This window comes from Camelus bactrianus, chromosome 13, assembly GCF_048773025.1.
Source record: "Camelus bactrianus isolate YW-2024 breed Bactrian camel chromosome 13, ASM4877302v1, whole genome shotgun sequence".
NCBI classification, from domain to species: domain Eukaryota; kingdom Metazoa; phylum Chordata; class Mammalia; order Artiodactyla; family Camelidae; genus Camelus; species Camelus bactrianus.
In genome coordinates this window covers 15,996,886-16,020,723 of record NC_133551.1, presented here as the reverse complement: position 1 = coordinate 16,020,723, position 23,838 = coordinate 15,996,886, and the positions used below count along the sequence as shown (strand labels likewise).

Below are 23,838 nucleotides of genomic sequence, written 5' to 3'. Positions count from 1 at the left end.
TATTATGAAATGGACACCACAATAAGTTTAATTAGCATCCATCAACTCACAGTTATAATTTTTGTGTGTGTGATAAGAACTTTTAAGATCTACTCTCTTAACAACTTTCAAATATACAATACAGTACTGTTAATTATAGTCACTGTGCTGTACATTACATCCCTGGAACTTACTTATCTTCTGTCCACAACTTTATACTTTTTGACTACCATCACGCATTTCCCCGTTCCCACCTCCCACCTCTGGCAGCCATCAATCTGTTCTGTTTCTATGAGTAAATGTTTACCATTTTAGATCAATTTCTTTATTAAATATTTTAAAGTAATTCTAATCTGATTCAGCTAATAAACCAGTATGCCAATTTCTAAAGCCTTGCTAAGTATCTTAAACCTAGTCTATTCCTCTTATAGTAATAGTTATTGGTTTTTATGATACTAATTTAATGGTAACTTTTATAAATACCTGTTTATTTTTATAATACATGAAAATGGTAGTAGACCTGAAAGGAAAGTGGTCCCTAAGACATAAAAAAATCAACAGTTCATTCTAAGTGAAGTAAGCCAGAAAGAGAAAGAAAAATACCATTTGAGATCGCTCATATGTGGAATCTAAAAAAGAAAAGAAAAGAAAAAGACAAATGAACATAAATACAAAACAGAAACAGACTCATAGACATAGAATACAAATTTGTGGTTGCCAGGGGGGAGGGTGGTGGGAAGGGACAGACTGGGAGATCGAAATTGTAGATTCCAACAGGTATATATAGAATAGATAAACAAGATTACATTGTATAGCACAGGGAAATATATACAAGATCTTGTGGTAGCTCATGGTGAAAAAGAATACAACAATGAATATATATCTGTTCATGTATAACTGAAAAATTGTGCTCTACACTGGACATTGACACAACATTGTAAACTGACTATAACTCAAAATAAAATTTAAAGAAATCAACAGTTCAATATTACCCTAAAGCAGTAAGTTTATTTTATGGAATAGGTTATTTTCATGATTTGCTTTTTTGATATTTGATATCACTTTGTACTTTATATTTGCAAGGCAATTAAAATAAAAAATGAATCCATATTATACTAAATAAAAACATCTTCATATATTTCATACAGAATTACCTTATCATCCAGATCACTGAGGTTCAGCATGCTATTGACCAACTTAAGAGAAAACTGGATACTGACAAAATGAAACTCATAATAGAAGTTAAGGTACTTTGCATTTCCCCTAATCAGATTATAACATTTATCTTGAAATAAAATATTTTGGGTTTTTAACTTTGGGTGTCAATAGCATAAGGGTAATAAGGATTGACTGCCTTAAAATTGTTAACTTAACAAAAAAAGAGCATGACTGGAAAAAAAAAATAGAATGACAACAAAATCCTGTGAAAAGATTCATAACAAAGCCAAAGTAAAATTTAGTAAAATTTCACTAAGAAATAAAGGAAAAAGTCCTTGTGAATCAGTATAGAGTCTCCATAAAATATTTTAGAAGTAATTTTCATATATTAGAGTCATTCATAAATAAGTCTGACAAACCACTGAGCTCTCTGAGCTCCCATTTAATTTTAATTTTTTCCCTCTCTCGGGTACTTATCTCATTCTCCTGGTTATTTTCATATATATATATATATATATATATATAATATTATATGAATGCTGTCGATTCACCTCTTTATCAGAAGTAGCTTTACAACACAGTGTAATGACCCCTGTCTAGACTCAGCACTGCTCAACAGAACTCTCTGCAATGATGGAGATGTTCCATACCTGCACTGTCCAGTGTGGTCGCTGCTAGCCACGTAAGGATGTTGAGCACTTGAAATGTAGCTTGTCATGTGCCTGAGGAATTGAATTTTACTTTTAGATTTAACTTCAGTTAATTTCAACTTAAGGAGTCACATGTGGCCAGTGGCTACTCTATTGGGCAGCATAGTTCTAGATTCTTTTCACTGGTAGCATTCTCAGGGCTAAACCCTGGCTCAGCGCTGAGAAGCTTAAAACTTAAAATACAAAAAGGACAATTTTAAACAAAAAAGGAGTTATTTAATATTCTTATACAGTATGTACTCAGAAAAAATTCATTCAGTGAATGAAAACTCCTGTGTATTCAAAAAATGGAAAGAAATTCAATGTGGAAACTTGTCTACTCAGGGATAGTTGGATGGGCAGAAGGAAGTAATAAAAATACCCCCAGAGACTTTATTTATGGCTCTCTCAGTGCTCTTCAGAAAGCATACACATTAGTTCTTACCATTTTTGTGTATTTTAACCTTATAAATATCACATGTGAATGGTTTGAACCCATATTAGAATTATTAATGAAAAAACAGGAAAGACAAATGGAAAAAAAAAGAGAGAGAACTCAGTTTTCAGCCTACAGACTTGGGAGAAAAAAATCCTACATTTAACAATAGTGCTTAATTGTCACATAGAGGATATAATAAGAATTTATTATTGATTTCTGAATAATTTACCCAAAACTACCTATAAGATACAAAACTAAGGGACAGAAAACCTAGCTTGAGTCTGTTGCAACCATATTCAAGATACTATAGCACAATCAGTGCTTCTCACAGTACGATGTGACATCACCTGCGCATCCTGTTAAAATTAGCAGTATCTGTCTGACTCAATAGGTCTAGGGCAAAGCCTGAAAGTCTTCAGTCCTAACAAACTCCTAGGTGATGCTAATGCTGATGGTCCACAGACAATACTTGGAATAGCAAGAGTTCTTGTACCAGATGGCTTAAGTCTGAATCCTGGCTGTGCCACTTACTAGTTTTATACCTTGAGCAAGTTACTTAACTTCTAGGCACCTCAGTTTCCTCTGCTGTAAAATGGGGAGAAATAACAGTATATGCTTCAATAAAAAATTTGGAGTATCAAAGAGATTCACGCTTGCCACAGAATAAACACTATTATATTTCTTAAGTACCTATTCAGTTTCTAAGGGCTGGCAATTAAGGGTTCTTTTTTGTAATTATTTTTAGGGGGCAGAGGTTGTGGGGTATTTTGGGTTTTGGTTTGTTTTTTATTATTTTCAGCTATTTTTAATATTTAATTAAATATTTTTAATATTTATATATTGAGAACAGATTTTTGAAACTTGAACAAAGGTATAATTCTTTATCACTCTAGATTTTTAGAACAGTTTAATTTTATGAACAGTTTAATTTTATGATGCTTATATACTGAAAAATGAAATTTGGTAGCATATTTAGCAGTTGCAACTTATGGCCTATATTTTACCGTAGTAATCCAATGGGAGTGAAGGCATTTAAGGCAAATAAGAGAAGACAGTGCAAACTGTTATAGAAACCCTTATTAATATGACAATTATATAATTTTAGAAAGGTAAAATGAAAGTTCATTTTTGAAAGGCAATTCTTTTTTATAGATGAGAAAACGAGCAGTTTCAGATTTATGCACATTGAAAGCTGAACTGACACAGAAGTTTAATACATCTTTACAATCTCAATTAGGTATGTTAACTTAAAATTTTCATTTGTCAAAAAATTTACTTACTTGAACAAATTTGTTTAACCATTGTTCTCTTTGGCAATGTTTTTTATAAATTATAAGTTGTATATCTTTTCCCTTTTCATGTGTGTATTATACAGTGTTTCAGGAAATATTAGATGTAAAAAACCAAAATGGTGCCTTTTTGATTATTTTTGAAGGTTTCAAATATATTATATATTATTTTATAGTACTGTATTTTATCATCTTCATTTTTAAATAGTCTTAAATTGTAATAGCTAGTATGACTGTGAAATAAAAAATTATATACTTTAATAAATTTGAATCTAACTTGCATCCACAGCCATGATAGATTCGTACTAAGAATTTAAAGTTTTTAAATTAATTTTAGAAATAAAAAGACAGTAGTAATTCAGCAAATACTACAGAAAATGGTTAATGTTACTCTGCCATAAATAATTTTAAGTAGGAAATGAAATATTATCATAGCAGATGACTGTGAATAAGCATTTATTCCAACGTGGAGAGGAGGAAATGTGCAGGGAAGGCAGGATTTTATGTAAATCCAGAGTTCAAGGATGCAGATTTTTAATCTAAGTATTTATAGAAACTGATATAAGTGTAACACAGTAATATTCTTCTTAATTGCCTACGAGAACAGAAACTTCTATACATTTAAAAAAAGTTCTTTGCACAAAATTTCTCTTGTAGATAGAAAAAACAGTTGAGAAACCAATATCTTTAGGTAATTAAAAGTAAAATGCAGATACAGAAAATTTAACCATGAAGACAAGACTAACCAAGAAACATAGAGGTCCATAAATGAAGGAATATTAATAATTGGAAGGGTAAATTGAATTGAATCAGGTTCAACACCAGGTTTTTCATAAACATTTCAGATATAACCTCAACAAATAATTTAGCTGGAAAATATTAGGTAGCTCTAGCCTACTAATTCAAAATATTACTACTAAGTTATCTTCTTGTATTTTGTTAAGTATTTTGATGCTTTATATTCATTTTTCCCTCTGGAGGCCTAAGTGAGTTTAATTCAAGTGACTCAGAGAACATGAGTGCATATGGAGCCAGGAAGCAGAAAAATGACTTGCATCAGTTGGATAAACCTAAAGACACTAAATTGCAGTTTTAAATTTAGATTTATTGACTACTGATTCTCAAAGACTAAGTTTTAAAAAAAATCTATTCTAAACAATTCCACTTCAAATTATACATATTTTAAAAAATTATTGATTTATAAGTATACATTTTAATATCATGAGGACAATTTTAGCATAATAAAGTTCTGAAAGCAATTATTTCTAACTATAGTATTGAACATCTTTTAGGAATATTTAACATAGTAAGTTGACTTGTTTCTTAACCCTTACATTGTTGTACACAATATATATAAATAGATGTGCATTTTTTTCAAATTCAAACAATCAAAGCATTTCTTTATTCTTTATTTGTTTTTGAGTATACAAATAACTAAAATATATAGCAACATGACAAAAATGTATACTTTTTTAATCTCTTCAAGAAACTAGAACTACTACAGATCATTTTTCTAAATCTCAGTAGTTTGACAGAAGATGTTCGTTCCTGTCACAGCTTTTTCCTTAAGGCTTTCCACATTTCTTCAGTTTGCTTTTTGGCTGTAGCATCTTCAGAGTAGTCAAGGCAGTTTGCATGCCACATGCCAATGCCGAGTAAGCCACGGTTTTGTACATATGCTGCCTTTAGAGAAATGCTCTGAGGGTTATCATACCACACTTGATGAAAATGACCAGCCTTATCCTATATAAATAAATTAAAATGGAAATTGAAAGTATTCAGTATAGTAAGAGGGAAAAATATTTCTTAAATCCAATGATTCAAAAAGGATACAATGAAATAATAAAAATTCTAGGGCACAATACTTTCCATGGTTCTGTATATGATACTTTCTAGATGTCATTTCTTGTGGCACTTTTACAACAGAGATTACACAGGTGAGCCTCTCAATATATTCTACTTAAGGTTCTTCTTATGCCCTAAAATTCCTTCCTTGCTTTGATCTGATGATTACCAACCAATATGTACACATCTGAATCACTTATGAGGGCTTTCAAAACCAGATTCCTGGGACCCACACCACATGAAACTTACTGAATCAAAATCTTCCAGAGCTGATGCTAGAACATGTATTTATTTGTTTTTTTGTTTCATGTTGTAATGTTCTATTAGGTAATTCTGAGATGCAGCCAAGTTTAAGGAAGATCACTGCTCATACAACCAGCTTATACACTTTTTTTGTATCCCCTACAGTTACTGGAAATGTGCCTAATTAGGACCTCAACAGATGGTTTTGTTTATGATGAATCAGTCAAGTCAAAAGGTAATGGCAATGGACAAAGAAAATACCTCCTTTTCTAAGTCTTATAAAATTTATTCTAACAGCCCGTTGAGTCTGGACCCCATGGATGACCAAGGCACACACCTCATTAAGAGCCACAGACTAGAAACTGGTCATATGCTCACCTTCCACCCTGTAAAGTTCTTCTCCCCAGTATCACGTGCCTCTATCTAGTACTAAACACAGTCCCCTTTAGGAAGTATATATGCTACTGGATAAAGGATAAAAGAAAGAGGAAAGGAGCAGAATTAGGCAAAAGGATAAAGGAAGGAGAAAAGACAGGAAGTAAAAATAGAATGACCTGTGAGTTAAAATAATTTACTGATTTTTATATACATCTGGGGAACTCTTTAAAGGCAGTTCTCAATGAATACTAGTAATATTTTTACGTATGGTAGCACCACTGGAATCAGAATCCTCTCCTAAGATGGCTGCTTTAAAGGGCAATAGTCACTTGGTAAATGAATAAGCTGTGGCGTATTTAAGTACAGGAGACTCATTAATACAAGCATGTCTCATACTATATCTTATATTCCATTCTTTAAAATCTTTAGTACTAGAAAAAGCCATGCATGCTCTAGTACCAATTGTGCCTCAGTACTAAAAGGCAACTTGCAAAACTTGTACATTAATATAGAAAGATTTTTTTTTGTGGAGTCAAGGGCTAACCCAAAGACACATACCTTTGAATTCTGCCATCATTCTAGCCAGTGCTTTGAGCCTTTTTGATATGATAAGAAATTTCAAATGCCTCAAACAGTGAAGGATCAAAGGATGAAAAACAGTATATGTAAATTTGATACATGCATGGTTAAGGAGTAAATGCCTCCAAGAATATGGAGTGCAAGATGAAGCTGCTGGTGCTGAGACAGCATAAGAAAGCAGAATGATTCTCTTCAGTTAAGATAGAAGCTTGATTTTGGTTGCTATGGAATTTTACAATGAATTAAAAAAAAAAAAACAAATTTGTTATAACTCGATGGTTGTCTGAAGTGCCATTAAATGAATAGTTTTCAAGACTCATAAAAATCTTTCTTGAGTTCTAAAATCCAAGAATGTGTCTTCTTACGCATTAAGAAAAAAATAAGTCAGGAATTAACAAAAAGCAGTACACCATAGGGTAAAACCATTCTAAATTTTACATTTCTAAACTATGTATAATTGGTTTCATACAGCCTTTACCAAACTGATACCCATGCAACACCGTTCCCCCTGCATGTTTCTAATAGTGCTGGGAAACAGGGTTCTGAGTCAGTGAAAAGGCTTTATGTACTATGGTACTTCTCAAGTCTTTGAATATAATATTATGGACATTATAAATCTCCAAGAGGGACTTAGAGTAGATAGTATTTTCCAAATATATTTGGCCATGGCATGTGTATGTGTATTCGTGTGTGTGTCAGGGAGAAGAGGAGGTTAGTATATTCTTTTTTAAATTTAACTTTATTTTGTTTTACTTAAAAATTTTTAATACAAGTTTTAAAGGTTACTTTCTATTTACAGTTATTACAGAATATTAGCTATATTCCTTGAGCCTGACTTACACCAGATAGTTTGCACCTCTCACCCCCTCATGTTGCCACTCCCCCTGCTCTTCCCATTGGTAACCACTAGTGTGTGTGTGTTATTAACAGTTCCCAGAAGAGAGTTCTATAAATACTCTTTGGTAAAGACAGGCTCACAATATACCCTAGTTTAATTAATATTATTAAATTAAATAATTTAATTTAATTATTATGGCGAGTGGGATTAATTAAATTTTAGAAAGCTCTACACTAAAGCTTTCTGTATAATTGATAGGCATGTACAAGTATATATCAATTATAATGTAGTAAATATGTGTATTTGCTGTCATTTTTATAAATGAGTACCAGACCATAAGTAAGAAATATAAATTCTTGCTGGAATGTCATATCATTTAAGGGCTCCTTTAATAGTAACATAATCCAAGGTGAATTCAAGGATGATCTGTACTTAGATTTCTGATATGTGAAAAAGTTTTTATTATGCTAAAGGTAAACTATGAAAAAAATAAACTTTCTTTTCCCCTTTGGTTTGGCAATTCCTATTTGTCACACACTGCCTGAAAGACTTGCTAGTCATCTTCTCTATTTCTTCAAGTTTCTGTTTGTAATATTTCTCCGTCTCTAATTTCTAATGTTGGTTATAATTTGTTTAATATCATGTAGTTTGAATTTTGGAATAAATTTGAAATGATACTGTTTTGCATTGTGAAGTCCATGATGACGCAGCTCCTGTTCTCAGCCTCATTCCTCCCTACGTAACAGCCTCATCAGAATCTTAAGGCTACTTTGAAACGGAGGCTTTCAGAGCAAGGAGCCTATTTTGGTCCAAAGCCCTTTCAAAAGCCACAGACCCCGTATTTAATTGTCAGCTCTTAAGGAAATCCTGTTTGTGATACGCATGTTTTTATTATGTCACCTAAATGACAAGTGGCCCATGCAGAGCAGTTCCACTATTAGCATAACTTGAATTGCTCATAAGGGAGGTAAATCTGATTACACAGATTCAAAGACAAGACTACTCATGTAAATGGTAGTCTGTATGTTGTACCCTATAAGAAAACTGATAGAAATTCTTACTATCAAATATGTAATTATGAACATATGCAGTTATGAAAACTAATAGAATAAAGGTTCATAACTTGTGAAAAGTCTTACTTGATAGTGGTAATAAGGAGACTGCTGACTTTTATCCCACAGGATTTTAGAAGGAGAGTTGTTTACTTGCTTCATAATCAATCTATAGGGCACCTGATGGTGTACAGCATCCTTACAGGGGTGCTTTGCAGTGGTACAAACATGATCCTAGAAGTGCAAAAACGTTCATGTTATAGATTATCTTAAGCAAATCTTAAGAGCCAAATCTAAATATAGAATCAAAAATTATTTATTAGATCTAAAATACATACCATAAACAGATAACCTGATTACACACAATAAAAGTTAAATTTCATGATTAAATAAAAATAAAATAACATTCAGAAACTTTCATAGGGTTTAATAATTTAAAATAAACTGTCTACTTTTTCATCTCAAATTATGTTAAAGAAATTCTCAATAAAGTGTATGTATTCTATACAGAGAGAAGTTTCTAAATTCTAAATGAAATTTATGTAGAGGAAACACAACAGGCTTTAAAAAAAAATAGAAAGAAAAAAATTACATAAGAAATGATCTGCTCTTACCTTTGATAGATTCTGGCAGGTATAGTCAACACCATACCAGGGAATACCCATTACAAGTTTCTTAGGGCTAATACCTATCTTGATGTAGTCCTCATATCCTAATCGAATAGGGACAGAAAAAGCTTATTTTTTTCTCTTCATATATCTACTAATGTATTCATACAAGCTATACAACTGTCCAGAATCTAAGTCTGTAAAAACAGGTACATTCATGCAAAATACATAATAATACAATATTTCTCTAACATGATATTATAGAGGTCATCCATTAAGAAGTATAAATTATCACTTTCTAAACTATTTCTTTTTGAATAATAGAAAACACAAGATCAAACTGAAACAGAAAATTCTCAAAATTTAATTTCAGAAACAATGACATTTCAGGAAAGCATGCTAATCTGACTGTTAACTGCTAAGGCATAGATCTGATATTCTAGATTCTAAAGTTTTAAAAAAGTTCTGTAAGTCCTAAACTTTCTGGCAGGGATGGTCTCATAATTGCTATAGAATGCACATGTGTTCCACATTTTATCAATATTCTAAAAGCATGAATTACACTTGGGATAAGAAATGCTCCCGTCATACTCTGTAGCAGATAATCTGTTGTTATAGGAAACAAAGAGAAAAACGAACAAATTCCTGGTACTATCAATCCCTTTCTTGCCCATTGCTGCAGAATTTGTTTTCCCACCAAGATATGTTCCAAGATTATCTAGGATGTTGAGTAAATTTGCTGTTTTTCAGAACCTTTAGAGTTATTGTGTACTCTTAGAAATATCCAAAAGAGGGGTGGGGTATGTTTCATTTCCCAAACATATTTGATAATGAACCATTTATTGATGTACACAATTAACATCTCTTCCATGAAACACAGTTTGCAAACACTGGATCAAATGATTATTTTGTTATTATAACAAATTATTTTTCAAATTTTAAATAGAATATGCTTATGATCACACTATTCTGTCCAAACAATTAGGAAATGATAAAATGAGGCCAGGTTCTACAATTTACCTCCATATGAAAAAGAAAAGAATTTTTATGTATTAATTAACCCTTAAATCAATGCCAACTATCCAAGAAAATCTCACTTAAGTCCAAAAGATAGCAAGCAATCTTTTATTCAATTGGCGAGTGGGATACAAGCCAATCCAAACTCTGGAAAGGATAAATGCAAAGGCCACGTAATATGAATTACAGACTGGAAGTACTCACTTCTGATAGGGATACAGTTCTTCATTTAGCGTGGGTACTAAGAGTAAGTGCCAAAAAAGGTAAAGCCAATCCTCTCAATCAGGTATGATAGGAGCTCATATTATAGCTACCCTTGCTATTATTTAACACTGGTTATGTCAACAAAAATATCCTGTCAAATTCTAAATAAGCAAGTATCTTCTTTGTGTAACTTTCTGACTAGGGTGTTGACTTGAAGTTAGAACACCTGTTTGTATCCCTACCATATAATACTTAATAGCTGGGCAGTCATGAGAACGTAACACCCAAATAGAGGGGTAATAATAATATACCTGTCCCACAAGATTTTTAGAAGAAGTAGTTGAAAACTTGAAAACTTTTGTAAACTTTAGAGCTCTCTAAGTTAAATGGTTTTTATATGTTTCAAGAAAGTGTTACAAATGGAAAATGTATACAAATGACTTAGGAATACTAAAATATATCTTAATGTTTGTGGTTATAGAGTTAATGCTACTGATAAATGGTCATTTTGTGAATTCTTACCAGTTAATGTCTGAGTATAGGGAGAATTGGCTCCTGCAATACATTGTGACCAGGGCAGACTTCGTTCATCATAAGACATCACAAAGAGAAAGTCACAAGCATATGCAATTTCAGTGTAATTATAGCACCTTCCAGCTACGCAGTTTGAAGACCAAGGAACATCAAAGGTTACCTGTGGAAAAACCATTTTCTGTAACATGAGCAAATATGTATATTATGGCACATGTTTTCTTGGTTATATATTCTCTTGCCTCGTGTTACCCAAGAAAAAAGAACTGCTTCCATGAATGAACGTAGGGTTTGACATGTATGGAACTAGAACAATTCTGAGAAATAGATCTTTTGCCTACATAGACTGACCCAGACATGTATTTTGGATGATGTTTTGGACATATATTAGGATAATGGACATATATTTGGACCCAAGTGTATATGGACATACACAATGACCAGGAGCAGGGCTCTGTGCAGAAGAAGAGTTTTAAACCCAAATGCCTTCAAAGGATAGACTGATAACTCAACTGATTGAAGGAAACAGGTGTAATGACTGCAGGGTAGGGCCTATAAGCAACTAGAGAGTAAAAGCACACTAAAAGAATTCAGATACAGAGGTCTTAAAAATACCATGAAGGCTAAATAGGTCATCTGTTGGCACAAGCTGACCGGGCTGTGTTGGGAGTTTGAGCCCCTGATTTACAATCACATTACACAGTAGGTTTAGTCCAACATTACAGCTCAAGAATAGTGGTGTTTTATGGCCACAGGTATGTATTAATCAACTTGAAATGTTGAGCAAATCACTTAAATGCTCTTATTTTACGGAAATATTCAAATAAAACTTGAATGATAAATTATCCTTCATTTTGAATAGCAAGCCAGTCTTCAACAATGATGAGTCTCTTTGAAAGATTCATTGCCTTAACTGAATATTAACTAGCCTTGTTTTACATGTATGCAAATGTTCTAAAGCTTCATTAAAGGTTTTCTTCTTTATTAGGCTCTCAACAAACATAACATTACGAAAATTGAGGTATTTTAGTTAGAATTTTTACACTTTGGCCAATTTATTCTACTACAGCTCTTTTTAGGACTTTCTCAAAATTCTGTCTATAATTCTCTCATTATGAGCATTAAAGGAAGCTCTGCTTTGTAAGCACAAGCTTTCCTCAAAGCTCTCCAGCAAAATAGGTTATAAAGTGAAATGTGTACATATTGGACTTCATGTTGTCACTGCCTCCTTTTACATAATGGAAGTATAATAAGGTGCTAGAGAAAGGAACTGATTACCTCTAAGCAGGTAAATTTCAAACCCGCTTTCTAAGTCCTTACCTCTCTCCTCGGGAGGAAGAATATTTTCACCTGGCTTTCCTGTCAGTGTTAGTATATTAGAAAGGAAATCAGAAGACTCTGGTTTCTGGTCTTAGCTCTCTTATAACTAGGTCTAAAAAATACCTGAATCTTTTCCCACCTGTGAACAATGAAGGTGTAGAAAGAATTCTTCAAGAGCATTTCTAGCTTTTTAACTCTGTGACCACAGCTCTATAATCCTAAATTATCATCTTTTCCCAAAAACTCATTTCTTCTTCCAGGCTCCACATTAGTCATTTTTTTTTTCTGGTCGCCAGTTTAAGAACGTTTGGGACATTTTCTGACTCTTCTTCCCTTACACCTGATGACTAATCTCATATTTTCCTTTGGGTGGCCTCTTATAATTGTCCTGCCCCTTCCTTTCCATTAATTAATTAATTCAGTGAATACTGAACGCTTGCTGAGTATTAGAGTTATGTCATCATCCCAATTCGAACCATAAATTCCAAGTTATTGGGTTATTGGGTTAGTTGGTTAGTCCTTCCTAGTCTCCCTTTCTCCTCTAGACTGTTTTATATACTGCCAGCATCTTCCCCAAATACTTTCTTTACACATAACACATTACATACAGAATAAAATGCATACTCTTCAGTCTGGCATTCTGGATTTCCACAATCCGGCTCATCTTGGCAACTGTACTTCCCACTAACTTACTTAACATGAAGCTAACATAGTAACTCAGATCGTTCACTTGCCCCTCAAACCTGGAAGCAGACATTCCTACTGCAAAGTCTTTGCTCAGTCTCGTCCTCCCTGCCGTCTCACTGCAGCTTAGTCAGGACTAGCACGTAAGCTGTTTCCCAGACGTGAATTCTAGCCTATTAACCACAGCAGTCTAGAGAAAGAAGGAAAGTTTCTGAGACCAAAATTTGTGAGGAGAGGAGTATGGTGGCCTGCATACCAGGTATTTGCTACACCCAACTTGTACTCACTTGAAAAGCTGAATTCCACACTGACAAACCTTCCCTAATATAAAGCCACAGGGATGTCAATCCTTATATTGTTTATTATTTTCCCAGTGATTCTCGAATTCATTTTGACCAACTATACCAGAATCACTTATCACCCTTGGTAAAAATTCAGTTCCTAGAATCTATGCCAGAATCAACCTCTGGGAATATTTTTAACAAGCACTCCCAGGTGATTCTGAGATAGGTTTAGAGTCACTGGTTTATACTGTATATATCCAACTTAACTAGATTCAAAATTTTGAAAGGCAGGTATCATTCATATATTCAACAAATAATTTTAAAATACTGTGTTAGACATCAAGGAGCTGGTCCCTGCCTTCAAAAAAGTCAATGGCTAGCCTAGCAGTTTCTTTTTTTTTTTTTTAGCTTTACTGAGGTATAACTGACAAATAAGATTGTAATATATTTCAAGTGTACAACATGGTGATATGCATATATATGTGAAAGGATTCCTATCATCAAGTTAATTAAAAAACTCATCACCTCACTTACTTAATTACTTACGTACTTTCTTAGTTTGGTGATAACACTTAAGTTCTACTCTCTTAGCAAATTTCAGTTATACAATACAGTATTATCAATGATAGTCACCATGTTATGTAGTAAATGCTCAGACCTCATTCATCATATACCTTAAAAGTTTATACCCCTTTACCAGCCTCTCCTTTTGGTCTAACTACAGTTTCCCTATTGAAGTTTCCCTATTGATTATCTGTCTGTCTGGACAATCCGTCCATTGCTGAGAGTGGAGTATGACAGTCCCCTGCAACTGCTGTACTGCTGTGTGTTCCTCCCTTCAGACATCTTAGTGTTTGTTTAATGTATCTGGGACTCCAATAATACACATATTGGCCCACTTGATGTGTCTCAGAAGTTCCTCAAGCTATCTTCACTCTTTATTATTTTTTTCTTTTTGCTATTCTAGTTACATGAATTCCACAGCCCTGCCCTCAAGTTTGTCAGTCCTTCCTTCTGCTTGACTTGGTCTGTTGTTGAACCCCTCTGTTGAATTTTTCAGTGCAGTTAGCAGATTCTGCTTCTCAAAGATTTTGTTTGGTTTCTTTTAAATATTTTGTATGTCACTGTTGGAATTCTCAGTTTGTTCATGTATTGCTCTTCTGACCTCAGTGAGCATCTTTATGACTGTTATTTTGAACTCTATCAAGTAAGTCACTTCTCTGTTTCATTAAAGTCTTTTTTTCTGAGGTTTTATCTTCTTCTTTTATTTGGAATCTATTCCCTTGATTCTTCATTTTCCTTAAATCTCTGTGTTCATTTCTGCACATTAGATAAGACAACCAGCTCTTCCAGTCTTGACAGGCTGGTCTCATGTGGGAAACAGACCTTTTCATTCAACCTCGCCTGAGCTCCTGGTTGCCTAAACTTTGTGACTGTCCAAAGAGCTATCTTTGTTCTTTATGTGTAGCTCGTAGTAGTTGAGAGTGTGTCAAGATCCGCCAGGGTCCCGAAGGGAAGAATCCCAGTCAGCACCTAGATGCAGGCTCATTAGAAGCTGGACCCTCAGGCAGCAGCTGGGAAAGTAGGCACTTGATCCCCTTCCAGGGAGAACTGAAAGTTGGGCATTTTTGCCTGCTCCCTCTGCCGGAGCTTGGGTGGATAGCCATGGCAGGCTCCTGCCCTGTTTAAAAACTGCCTCCCTGTTTGCTCCCGTCTTCAGGACTCAAAAATGCAAGCTCTGCTGGCTAGCAGAGCTAGGTGATTTGAGGCCCATCCCTTGGATGGCAGCCGTCAAAGTTAGGCTGCTAGAGATGTGGAAATGCTCCCTCCAGGGAAATACTGGTGACTTACTTTTAATATTTGAGCAAACAAAAAAGAAGGCAGGGGGAAATGCTTACCAGCCTCTTTGGGCTCTGGAAAAGATTGCAGTGATTACCTATCTGCGTGCTAATTAGGCCCGCAGGCAGCACTTGTGAAATATGCAGATAAGCCCCTGGCAGGAATAGACCGGGGACGGGTGTTTTGCCTGCTTCCTCTGAGCTGAGCTCTGGGGGATCAGATGCCACAAGTGCTCCTGTGCCTGCTAAGAACCTCATCTTTGTTTGCTGTGGCCCTAGGGGGCTTTGTGAATGCAAGTGCTGTTGGCTTTTAGAGTTAGGTAACTTGGGGGCCCATCCCTCGTGGGAGTCTTAAAAGTTGGGGTGCTAAATGTGCGGTCCAAACTTTTGGCTCCTCAGGGAGAAGCTGGCAGTAGGAGGTTTGCTCCGGACTGTGTGGTGTGTCAGGATGGGGTTTATGACAAGTATGTCTCACCTTTCTTACCCGTTTCAATGTGGTTATTTTCTCAGTGACCTGATGTGTAGAAGTCACTCAGCTAGTTTCTGGATTTCTCTCAGAGGAAGTCGCTCCGTGTGTAGCTGAACATTCCACACATCTGCGGGTGGCGGGAATTTAGGAGCCTCCTATGTCTATTTGGTCTAGAATCTTCTGGTCTAGTAGTTCTTAATCATAACCACCAATGAAACTTTTTAGAAGCATGGATTCTGGGCTCACCCAAAACCTTCTGAATAACAGTCTCTGGGAGTGGGATCCAGTGTGTGTTGTGTGTGTGTTTAATTTTTTTAGGATTCCTGGTTATCTTGGTATATGGCCAGTTTTGAGAATCACTGATCTGGGACCACATTATCCTTTGTTACTCATACATTGCCTGCAAGATGCCATGTTGTGACCTTCTGCTCTGATCATACTCATTACGGTAGTGGGGAAGTATACTGCCTTTTGTCATAGCTCTGACAAGTTCCATGGAATTAGGCCTTTGAGCCTTACTGGGCCTTGGGTGCTCTGCAGGTAATTCAGAGTCTGTGGAGCAAGTGAGACACTTCCCCAGAACTACCTCAGCTCTTAGGCAAGAGCTGTTTCTGTCCTGAACTCATGAAAGCAGGACCTGTGCAGCTAAACCCTTCCTGATTCTTGCTGATCCCACTGCCTATCTAATATTTCAAACCCTGCTGCAAAGCAATTAAGTGGGGCAATTCCAGTGTTACATCCCAATGTGAATAGAGAACCGATTTAGCACTTTAACATTTTGTATAACTTCTCTAGTAAGAACCTCAAAAGTTCCGGAAAAAATTTTTTTATGATGTATATGCTAAAATTCTTTCCTACTCAATAAAACTGAGATTCTGGAGAGAGAAGCAAGATGGCGGGGTAGAAGGATGCTTGTAGCTCACCCTCTCCCAGAAATACACCAAAACTCACATCTATGGGCCCACTCAGCCAACCAGAGCACCTGCCGAACTCCGACAGAACATCGCCCTCTTCAAAAGACAAAGACACCAAAAATCTGGTAGGAGAAAAGGAAAAAAGAAAGAAGAAAAAGCAAAACACTGCAGGATCTGTCCCGCGGGGAGGGAGCAGCAAAGGAGGAATAGCGCTTCTTCGCTGGGTCTCCCCTTTCCAACAGAGAGGCCGACAGGATGGAGGGGGAGCCTCCGAGGCTCAGATCTGTCCCAAGCACCCATTGACCAACAGAACTGAGTTAAACGGACACAAAGGGTCCCTGCAACACCCAGCCCGAGACACAAGCCGGCAGCTGGGGTCGGGCCAGGCCGCCTGAGCGGGGTGGAGGACGGGGGCGGCTGCACGGAGGCAGCCCCAGGGGACTGCAGGGGGCTACACGCCATGGCTGGGAGGGGATACGGAGCAGAACAACCTCAGGCCCCCATAAACTGTGAAAAAGCAAAGCAACACAGCTTGTGTGCCCTGGGGGCAGGGACGCCGTAGCCTTTGTCTCCTCCGACCCGTGGCGCCATTACTGGTGCTTCTCATGAGAAGAGAGGTGGGGCGCAGCCACAGCTGCCATCTCCTGTGTGCAGTGCTTAGGCGGGGGCGGGGCTGGGGCCGAGACCTGAATCCGCATCTGGGGGCTCCGCAACCTCCTAGGCAGGACTGAGACTTGTTTACAGCCCGAGGCAGATAGGATCTTTCTGCCCCGGCACCTCAGAGAACTCACACTGCCAAGACAAAGAAGGAGCTGAGATTTGGCACGGAGCAGGGGTGGGGCCGTTGCACGGTCTTCCCCAAGCCTGCCTTCAGAGCGCCGACCCAAGGCGGAGCAGGCAGCTGCACAGAGCAGCAGAGCTACCGGTGCCAGGAGAGGGCGGGCAGCCACCCGCCTTCCTGGCAGTAATGCAGCACCTGACCACGGTGCTGGGAGGGGGTGCGATTCACCCACCTGCCTCGCCCGAGCGCAGCATCTGACTGCGGCATCAGGAGGGGGAGTGACCCACCTGCCCACCAGCCACAGTGCCAGAGAGATACGAGCAATATGAAGAAGCAGAGGAACCACTCCCAATTAAAAGAGCAAGAGAAATCCCCTGAAAGCATGATCAAGGAAATAGACATTGATGGCCTACTAGATCAAGATTTCAGAAAAGAAGTGATCAAAGTACTGAAGGAACTAAAACAGATAGTGTTTAGAGATATAAAATACGTCAAAAATGAAATATAAGCTATAAAGAAGAACCAAGTAGAATTAGTAAACTCATTTGCTGAAATGAGAACTGATCTAAAGGCTGTACAAAGCAGGCTAGATAATGCAGAGGAACAAATAAGTGACCTAGAAGACAGGACAACAGAAAGCACTCAAGCAGAACAGCTGAGGGAAAAACAAATAAAAAACAAAACAATATAAGGAACCTATGGGATAATATACAGCATGCCAATCTATGCATAATAGGGGCTCCAGAAGGGGAAGAAAGAACAAAGGGGATTGAAAAGGTATTGGAAGAAATCATGACTGAAAACTTCCCAAACCTAAAGGAATCAGATATTCAAGTACAGGAGGCTCAGAGGGTCCCAAACAGGAAGAACCCAAACAGACCCACACCAAGACATATCCTAATCAATATGGCCAGAGTCAAGGATAAAGAAATGATCCTAAAGGCAGCAAGAGGAAAACAAAGAATGAGTTACAAGGGAACCCCCATAAGGCTCTCAGCTGATTTCTCTACACAAACACTACAGGCCAGAAGGGAGTGGCAAGATATATTCAAAGTCCTGAATGTAAAAAAGGTGCAGCCTAGGATACTCTATCCAGCAAGGCTATCCTTTAGACTAGAAGGAGAGATAAAGAACTTCACAGACAAGCAAAAACTAAAAGAGTTTAGCAACAATAACCCCATGCTGAAAGAAATATTGACAGGTCTACTCTAAATAGAAAAGAAGCAGGATGCTACAAAAATGAGAAACTCAGAACTGGAAAGAGATAACTGCCATGAATTACAAAAAGAATAAACACAAAATTGTAAAAGAAGACATCTAAATCATTAAGAGTGGGAGAGGGAAGCAAGGAAAGCCACTGTGGAAAACAGTATGGAGATTCCTCAAAAGACTAGGAATAGACTTACCATATGACCCAGGAACCCTGCTCCTGGCCATATATCCAGAAGGAACCCTACTTCAAAATGATACCTGCACCCCAATGTTCATAGCAGCACTATTTACAATAGCCAAGACATGGAAACAGCCTAAATGTCCATCAACAGATGACTGGATGAAGAAAAAGTGGTATATTTATATAGTGGAATACTATTCAGCCACAAAAACCGATAACATAATGCCATTTGCAGCAACATGGATGCTCCTGGAGAATGTCATTCTAAGTGAAGTAAGCCAGAAAGAGAAAGAAAAATACCATATGAGATCACTCATATGTGGAATCTAAAAAATAAATAAATAAATAAATAAATACAAAACAGAAACAGACTCATAGACATAGAATACAAAGTTGTGGTTGCCAAGGGGGTGGAGGGCGGGAAGGGACAGACTGGGATTTCAAAATGTAGAATAGATAAACAAGATTCTACTGTATAGCACAGGAAAATATATACAAGATCTTGTGGTAGCTCACAGCGAAAAAAAAAATGTGACAATGAATATATGTATGTTATGTATAACTGAAAAATTGTGCTCTACACTGGAATTTGACACAACATTGTAAAATGATTATTACTCAATAAAAAATGATTGAAAAAAGAAATATTCAAAAAACCCCTGAGATTCTGTTAGTCATACCTTCATGAATACATTTTGATAGGAAAGATAAGGGGTTTCCAAAAAACAGCAAATGAATTTTTACCTGTGATCCCTTAATTTCACGATGGAAAGTGTCTGTAGTTTCTTTGACTAAAGCAGTTAATGCATAATACTCAGGTGATGAACGCTGGACTTCTTGCTCTATGTCTAGATTAATTCCATCCATATGTTGTGTTTTGGCCAGCTGAACTTGCTTAGCTATCCAGGATGCTCTAAAAGTAGGATTTTTGATATCCTTTACAGATACATCTCCTATGGAAGAAATATACATATTTTGTACATATATGCTTTTCACAGTTCAATAAAATTTACTTCACAAACCCATTCCAAACAGATCAAATGTCTTTAAGATATCTTGTTTATTTGGAATTCTAAGCCCCCAGTTCAAGTTTTCCAAATAAAGAAATAATATATCAAAATCCACAGAAAATGATTAGTCATTAATTTATAAAATAACCGTTATGCATAATTAGTAATATCATTCTCAAATTAAAAGCAGAAATTGTGGACTATGGCTAGCAAAGGGTCATCATGCTAATCAGGATTCACATTTAAATATTTAAAAATATATCTGAGAAATAAACAGTATCTAAGATTAATTTTAGGAAAAAAAATTTTAGGATGCTACAAAATATACTAGATAAACACGAAAAGGAAATTTGTTGGAAATACAGGATCACAGATGAAGCAAGTAAATGTACCAATTGTATAGACACGTGGTAAAAATTGTAACTCACCTTTTAGCACTACCCTGGCCCCTTTTGAATGAGCATGACACATAAGTTCTGGGTCATAATCTGCAAAAAGTACCACAGTTGTAATCTGTGACCAGTCATAATATTTCCAAACTTTATGTCCAACATCAAACACAAAGACCTGTCAAAACAACAAGGATAAGCACCTTCACTTAAAGCAAGAAGAATAACACGCTGACCACCCAAAGTAACATTAATTAAACATCAGTCACATGCCAGGCACTGGTGGACACAGAGTAGAACAGTGAACAAGACATAGGGGTCCCAATATAATTGGTGGCAGAGGAAATTAGTGGGGCCCAGAAAGTAGGAGAGGGCAGGCTAGGAAGAAATAGTGGCAAGTGCCAAGGCCTGGAGGCAGAGAGAGCGTGGTGGTTTGTAACTAAATACTGAGTAGAGCTGATGTCTGGAATTTGGAGGGAGACAGCAGTAAAGAACGAGAGAGTGGTAGGCAGGGTTACATCGTGAAGGGATTTGTAAGCCCGCTTGAGACATTATCCTGAGGGAAGGGTTTTAATAAGAGAATATACATCTTTTAGGTATGCATTTTAGAAAAAGTCAGCTGGAGTGGGAAATGGTTTTAAAGAGAGGCTAAAACTGGAGGCAGAACATGTAATAGGAAAGCTGCTGGAAGACTGGAGACAAGTGGAGGAGGTGACCTCAACTAAAGTTGTAGAGCAGCAGAGATTATGAGATAAATGAATAGACCTGGAAGATCCTACGGAGGCAAAATGAACAGAACTCTGACTGACTGGATGAGTAAGGTAAGAGAAAGGGAGGCGGTTAAGACTACTCGCGTTTCTGGCTGCTCCAGATGGACCCACAGACACTGCATTTCCTATGAATGATTTTTGGTGAGCCTGACTTCTTAGAATAGTACTCAAGCTAAATGCTAAAGTGGTCGGTATTATGCTTCTCCCATATATTCTTTTCCATAGATAATTCTAGACGCACAGAAACACTGATCATTTTTACTTTACTACAAATAAGGTGTTAATTCATTGATTTAGCAAATATTTATTGAATCCCAATAAGGCATAGGCGGGGTATATGGCCAGGCATTAGTGACATGGACCAGGTCCGTTAGTTATTTAATAGTGTTAAGGCCTCCATGGGAATGCAGGGCACTATGACAGCATATAAAGGGGACCTGTGACCTGGTAGGGCAGGAAAACTTCCCTGAGGACTGCACTCTTTAGGGGAGGACTAAAATGTGGGCAGTGACCTAGACAGGATGGAGGAGGAGTACCCATGGACCAAAAAAGAGCATTCTCAGCAGAGGGAATAAAAAAAAGGCAAAGGTCTCAATATCTCAGAAGAATTCTGAATTTTGGGAGCCAAAAGAAGGTCAATGCGGTTGGAGCACAGAAATCCTGAAAGTATGTGGAAACATAAAACTACTGAGATAGGAGATAGCAAGATCAAGTAGGGCTTCACAGACCACTGAGGATTTTCTATTTTCTCCTGAGATGAATAGGAGGCCATTAGAGTGTCTTATGCAGAGGATCATAAGATTTGCATTAAAAAATATAAGAGACAAACAGTCTGGAAGAGGGAGGGGGGAAGCAAGAAAGAGGGGTATCAATGATCACTGGGCCACTGTGAGGACAATGGATGAAGGAGGGTGGGGAGAGCTTGCTGTAAAAATTAAGCCAGACTTTTCCTAATTTTCAATCTCCTTTTCGGCTTTTTGTTTGCTTTTCAGAATTAACTGGGCATAACCCATTTTACTAAGCAACTGCCCACTGAAAGAATAAAAATTACAGAATGTGAGATTGAACAGCCCCTTGTTTTTAGATTTTTTAGATTCATATTTCCATCACAAACCTTACCCTATTTCAATTCTGATAACTAAGATTGAATTTATTAAAAATATATAGACAGCATGTGATATAATAGAAATCCTAAAAAAAACGGCTTGATGAACCAGTTGAAAAATATGAGGGAAAAAGTAGGGCACCTTAGTCTTTGTGTTTGAAAAATATAGGTCAGTAGAGAAAAGACCATTTACTACGAACATACAAATGAACAAAATTTTGCTTTTTTGCATAACTGGTTTTTTTAGAGGCCCACAGACACTGCCTAACCCACTGAGAGGCACTGGGTGCTACGGAAAGTCTCTCAGATGTTGGGCTTCCACGCTAAGCAGGTCCTCCATACATACTTCCACCATTTTTATTTCTTCTTAGCAATTTACATGTACTTTTTATTGACATTTAAATGTTCCTGCCTCAAACGTAATCTGCTCGATTAGCCACTGTCTTTACAAAAGAATTGCTCTTTTGGACTAAGCTTTTCCACCTGCCTGATGTGTCCAGTTCCTGCTGCAGTCATCAAAGGCCAAGCAGCCAGGTCGTCTTCACACTGCCTCTGAAAGGGCGTTCCCTTAAAGCTGCCCAAGACCTTATAAATAGGTAGGTAGAAGGAGATCTATTTTTGTCCCCTTTCTTGGGTGGCAGATATAGAAAAACAAGGCAAGCAGAATATTGTCTTCCACTGGACTTTGGGAGTGCTGAGATTCTTTCAAACTCATCCTAATCCTCTTGGAAACCAACGGGTCTTACTACTTAGCGGGTACCTCCTTCCCCGACCTCGCCGCTTGTCTGGCCAGAGCGTCTCCGGAGAGGCACAGCACGGCAACGCAAGGAGCTTGTACCTGGAGTCAGATCTGGGTCGGAATACCACTTACTGTGAGACCTGGGAAGAGTTACTCAACCTCTCTGAGCCTGAGTTACCTCTAACTTTGAAGGAAATCTGAACAGACGGGCCCTCCGCGAGTGGTTAAAGTCGGTTTCGCACCCCAACACCTCATTTGAGGGCTCGGTTCTTCTACTGTAACTCCTCTTAGGTCCTTGAGGAGCAGACCCGGAGGGTCAGGAGAGAGAGGCACTGACCTCGAAGTTGAGGCGGTGGGTGATCGGGTTGCACAGCGCTGGGTTCTGGCACGGGCAGTTGGCCCCGGCCGCGAGAGGCAGAGCCAGCAGCAGGAGCAGCAGCAGCGGAGCAAGCCCAGGAGCCCCGCGCTGGGAGGGAACGACGAGGCGCCGGCTCCGGAGCTGTAATCGGGCCATGCTGGCGTCTCAGCGGGCAGCGGGAGCGAGTCGCGGAATCCTGGACCCGGTGGCGGGCCTTGAGGCGGGATGGGGAGGGGCGGGGCCGGGCGGGGCCGGGCGGGGCTCCCGGGGGCGGGGCCTGGCGGGGCGGGGCGGGGGCGGGGCTCCGGGCGGGCGGGGCCGTCGCCGAGCCTGGGGATTGAACCCAGCAGAAACGCCGAGGTTCCCCCAGCGCGTCGAGCCCAGTGAACTAGGACCTTGGTGCCTCAGGTGCATATCGTCTACCGTTTACGCCCCCTCAACACTGCGCCTCTCTTTGGTTTGTGTCCTCCCTGCGGAGTCTGAAACTGGAGGGAGCCCTCAAAGTGGAGAAGTAGGGTGCCTCTGAAGGGGTGACTGTGCTGCTTGGATGGAATGGCCCAGAAATGTTTAAGAGGCGGATATCTGTAACAGTTAAGATCGCGATTTGAACACAAGCCTCTCATTTGCTTCCAGCCATGCTTAAACTCCAGGGAAAACCTAAACCCACAAGGGCAAGGAGATGACAGCAACATTTTGGGAGCTGGAAAGCACAAGTAGGAAGGGTCAGTGCCTCAAGCCCCAACAGTGGGGAAATCAACCCAGTTTAAGCCATAGATTCCTCAAAATGTTCCGAAACTGCAAGAGGCACGTCAGGAATTAGCGGTGAAGGGGAGACGGAGGGTAGGATGTCTGAAAGGAGGGGAATGCGTGAAAGCTGCTTGAGAAGCTTTTAGCTCCCTAGATCCTTTCTCCAGCCTCATTATGCCTCTAGGCAG

At 38.1% G+C, this 23,838-nt stretch overlaps 2 protein-coding genes across 3 annotated transcripts in view; one reads left to right on the top strand and one right to left on the bottom strand.

Moving 5' to 3' along the window:
* Positions 1-6,914, top strand: part of SPATA1 (spermatogenesis associated 1) — a 40,790-nt gene extending 33,876 nt beyond the window's left edge. Inside the window, exons 12-14 of one of the 2 annotated variants that reach the window (XM_074376129.1) lie at positions 1,128-1,226; positions 3,418-3,502; positions 5,808-6,914. In XM_074376129.1, coding sequence (XP_074232230.1) covers positions 1,128-1,226; positions 3,418-3,502; positions 5,808-5,830 — 207 coding nt within the window. In that variant the 3' untranslated portion in view covers positions 5,831-6,914. The remainder of the gene's footprint in view (positions 1-1,127; positions 1,227-3,417; positions 3,503-5,807) is intronic. The other variant, XM_074376130.1, reaches the window with a different exon arrangement.
* Positions 3,994-23,131, bottom strand: CTBS (chitobiase). The gene is made up of 7 exons (XM_010963326.3): positions 22,883-23,131; positions 19,971-20,109; positions 19,277-19,485; positions 10,841-11,012; positions 9,104-9,201; positions 8,577-8,723; positions 3,994-5,297 (listed from the first exon to the last, which is right to left on the bottom strand). Exons 1-7 carry the CDS (start codon positions 23,057-23,059, stop codon positions 5,106-5,108), a joined length of 1,134 nt encoding a protein of 377 aa, XP_010961628.1. The 5' UTR covers positions 23,060-23,131; the 3' UTR covers positions 3,994-5,105.
* Positions 23,132-23,838: the final 707 nt, after the last annotated feature.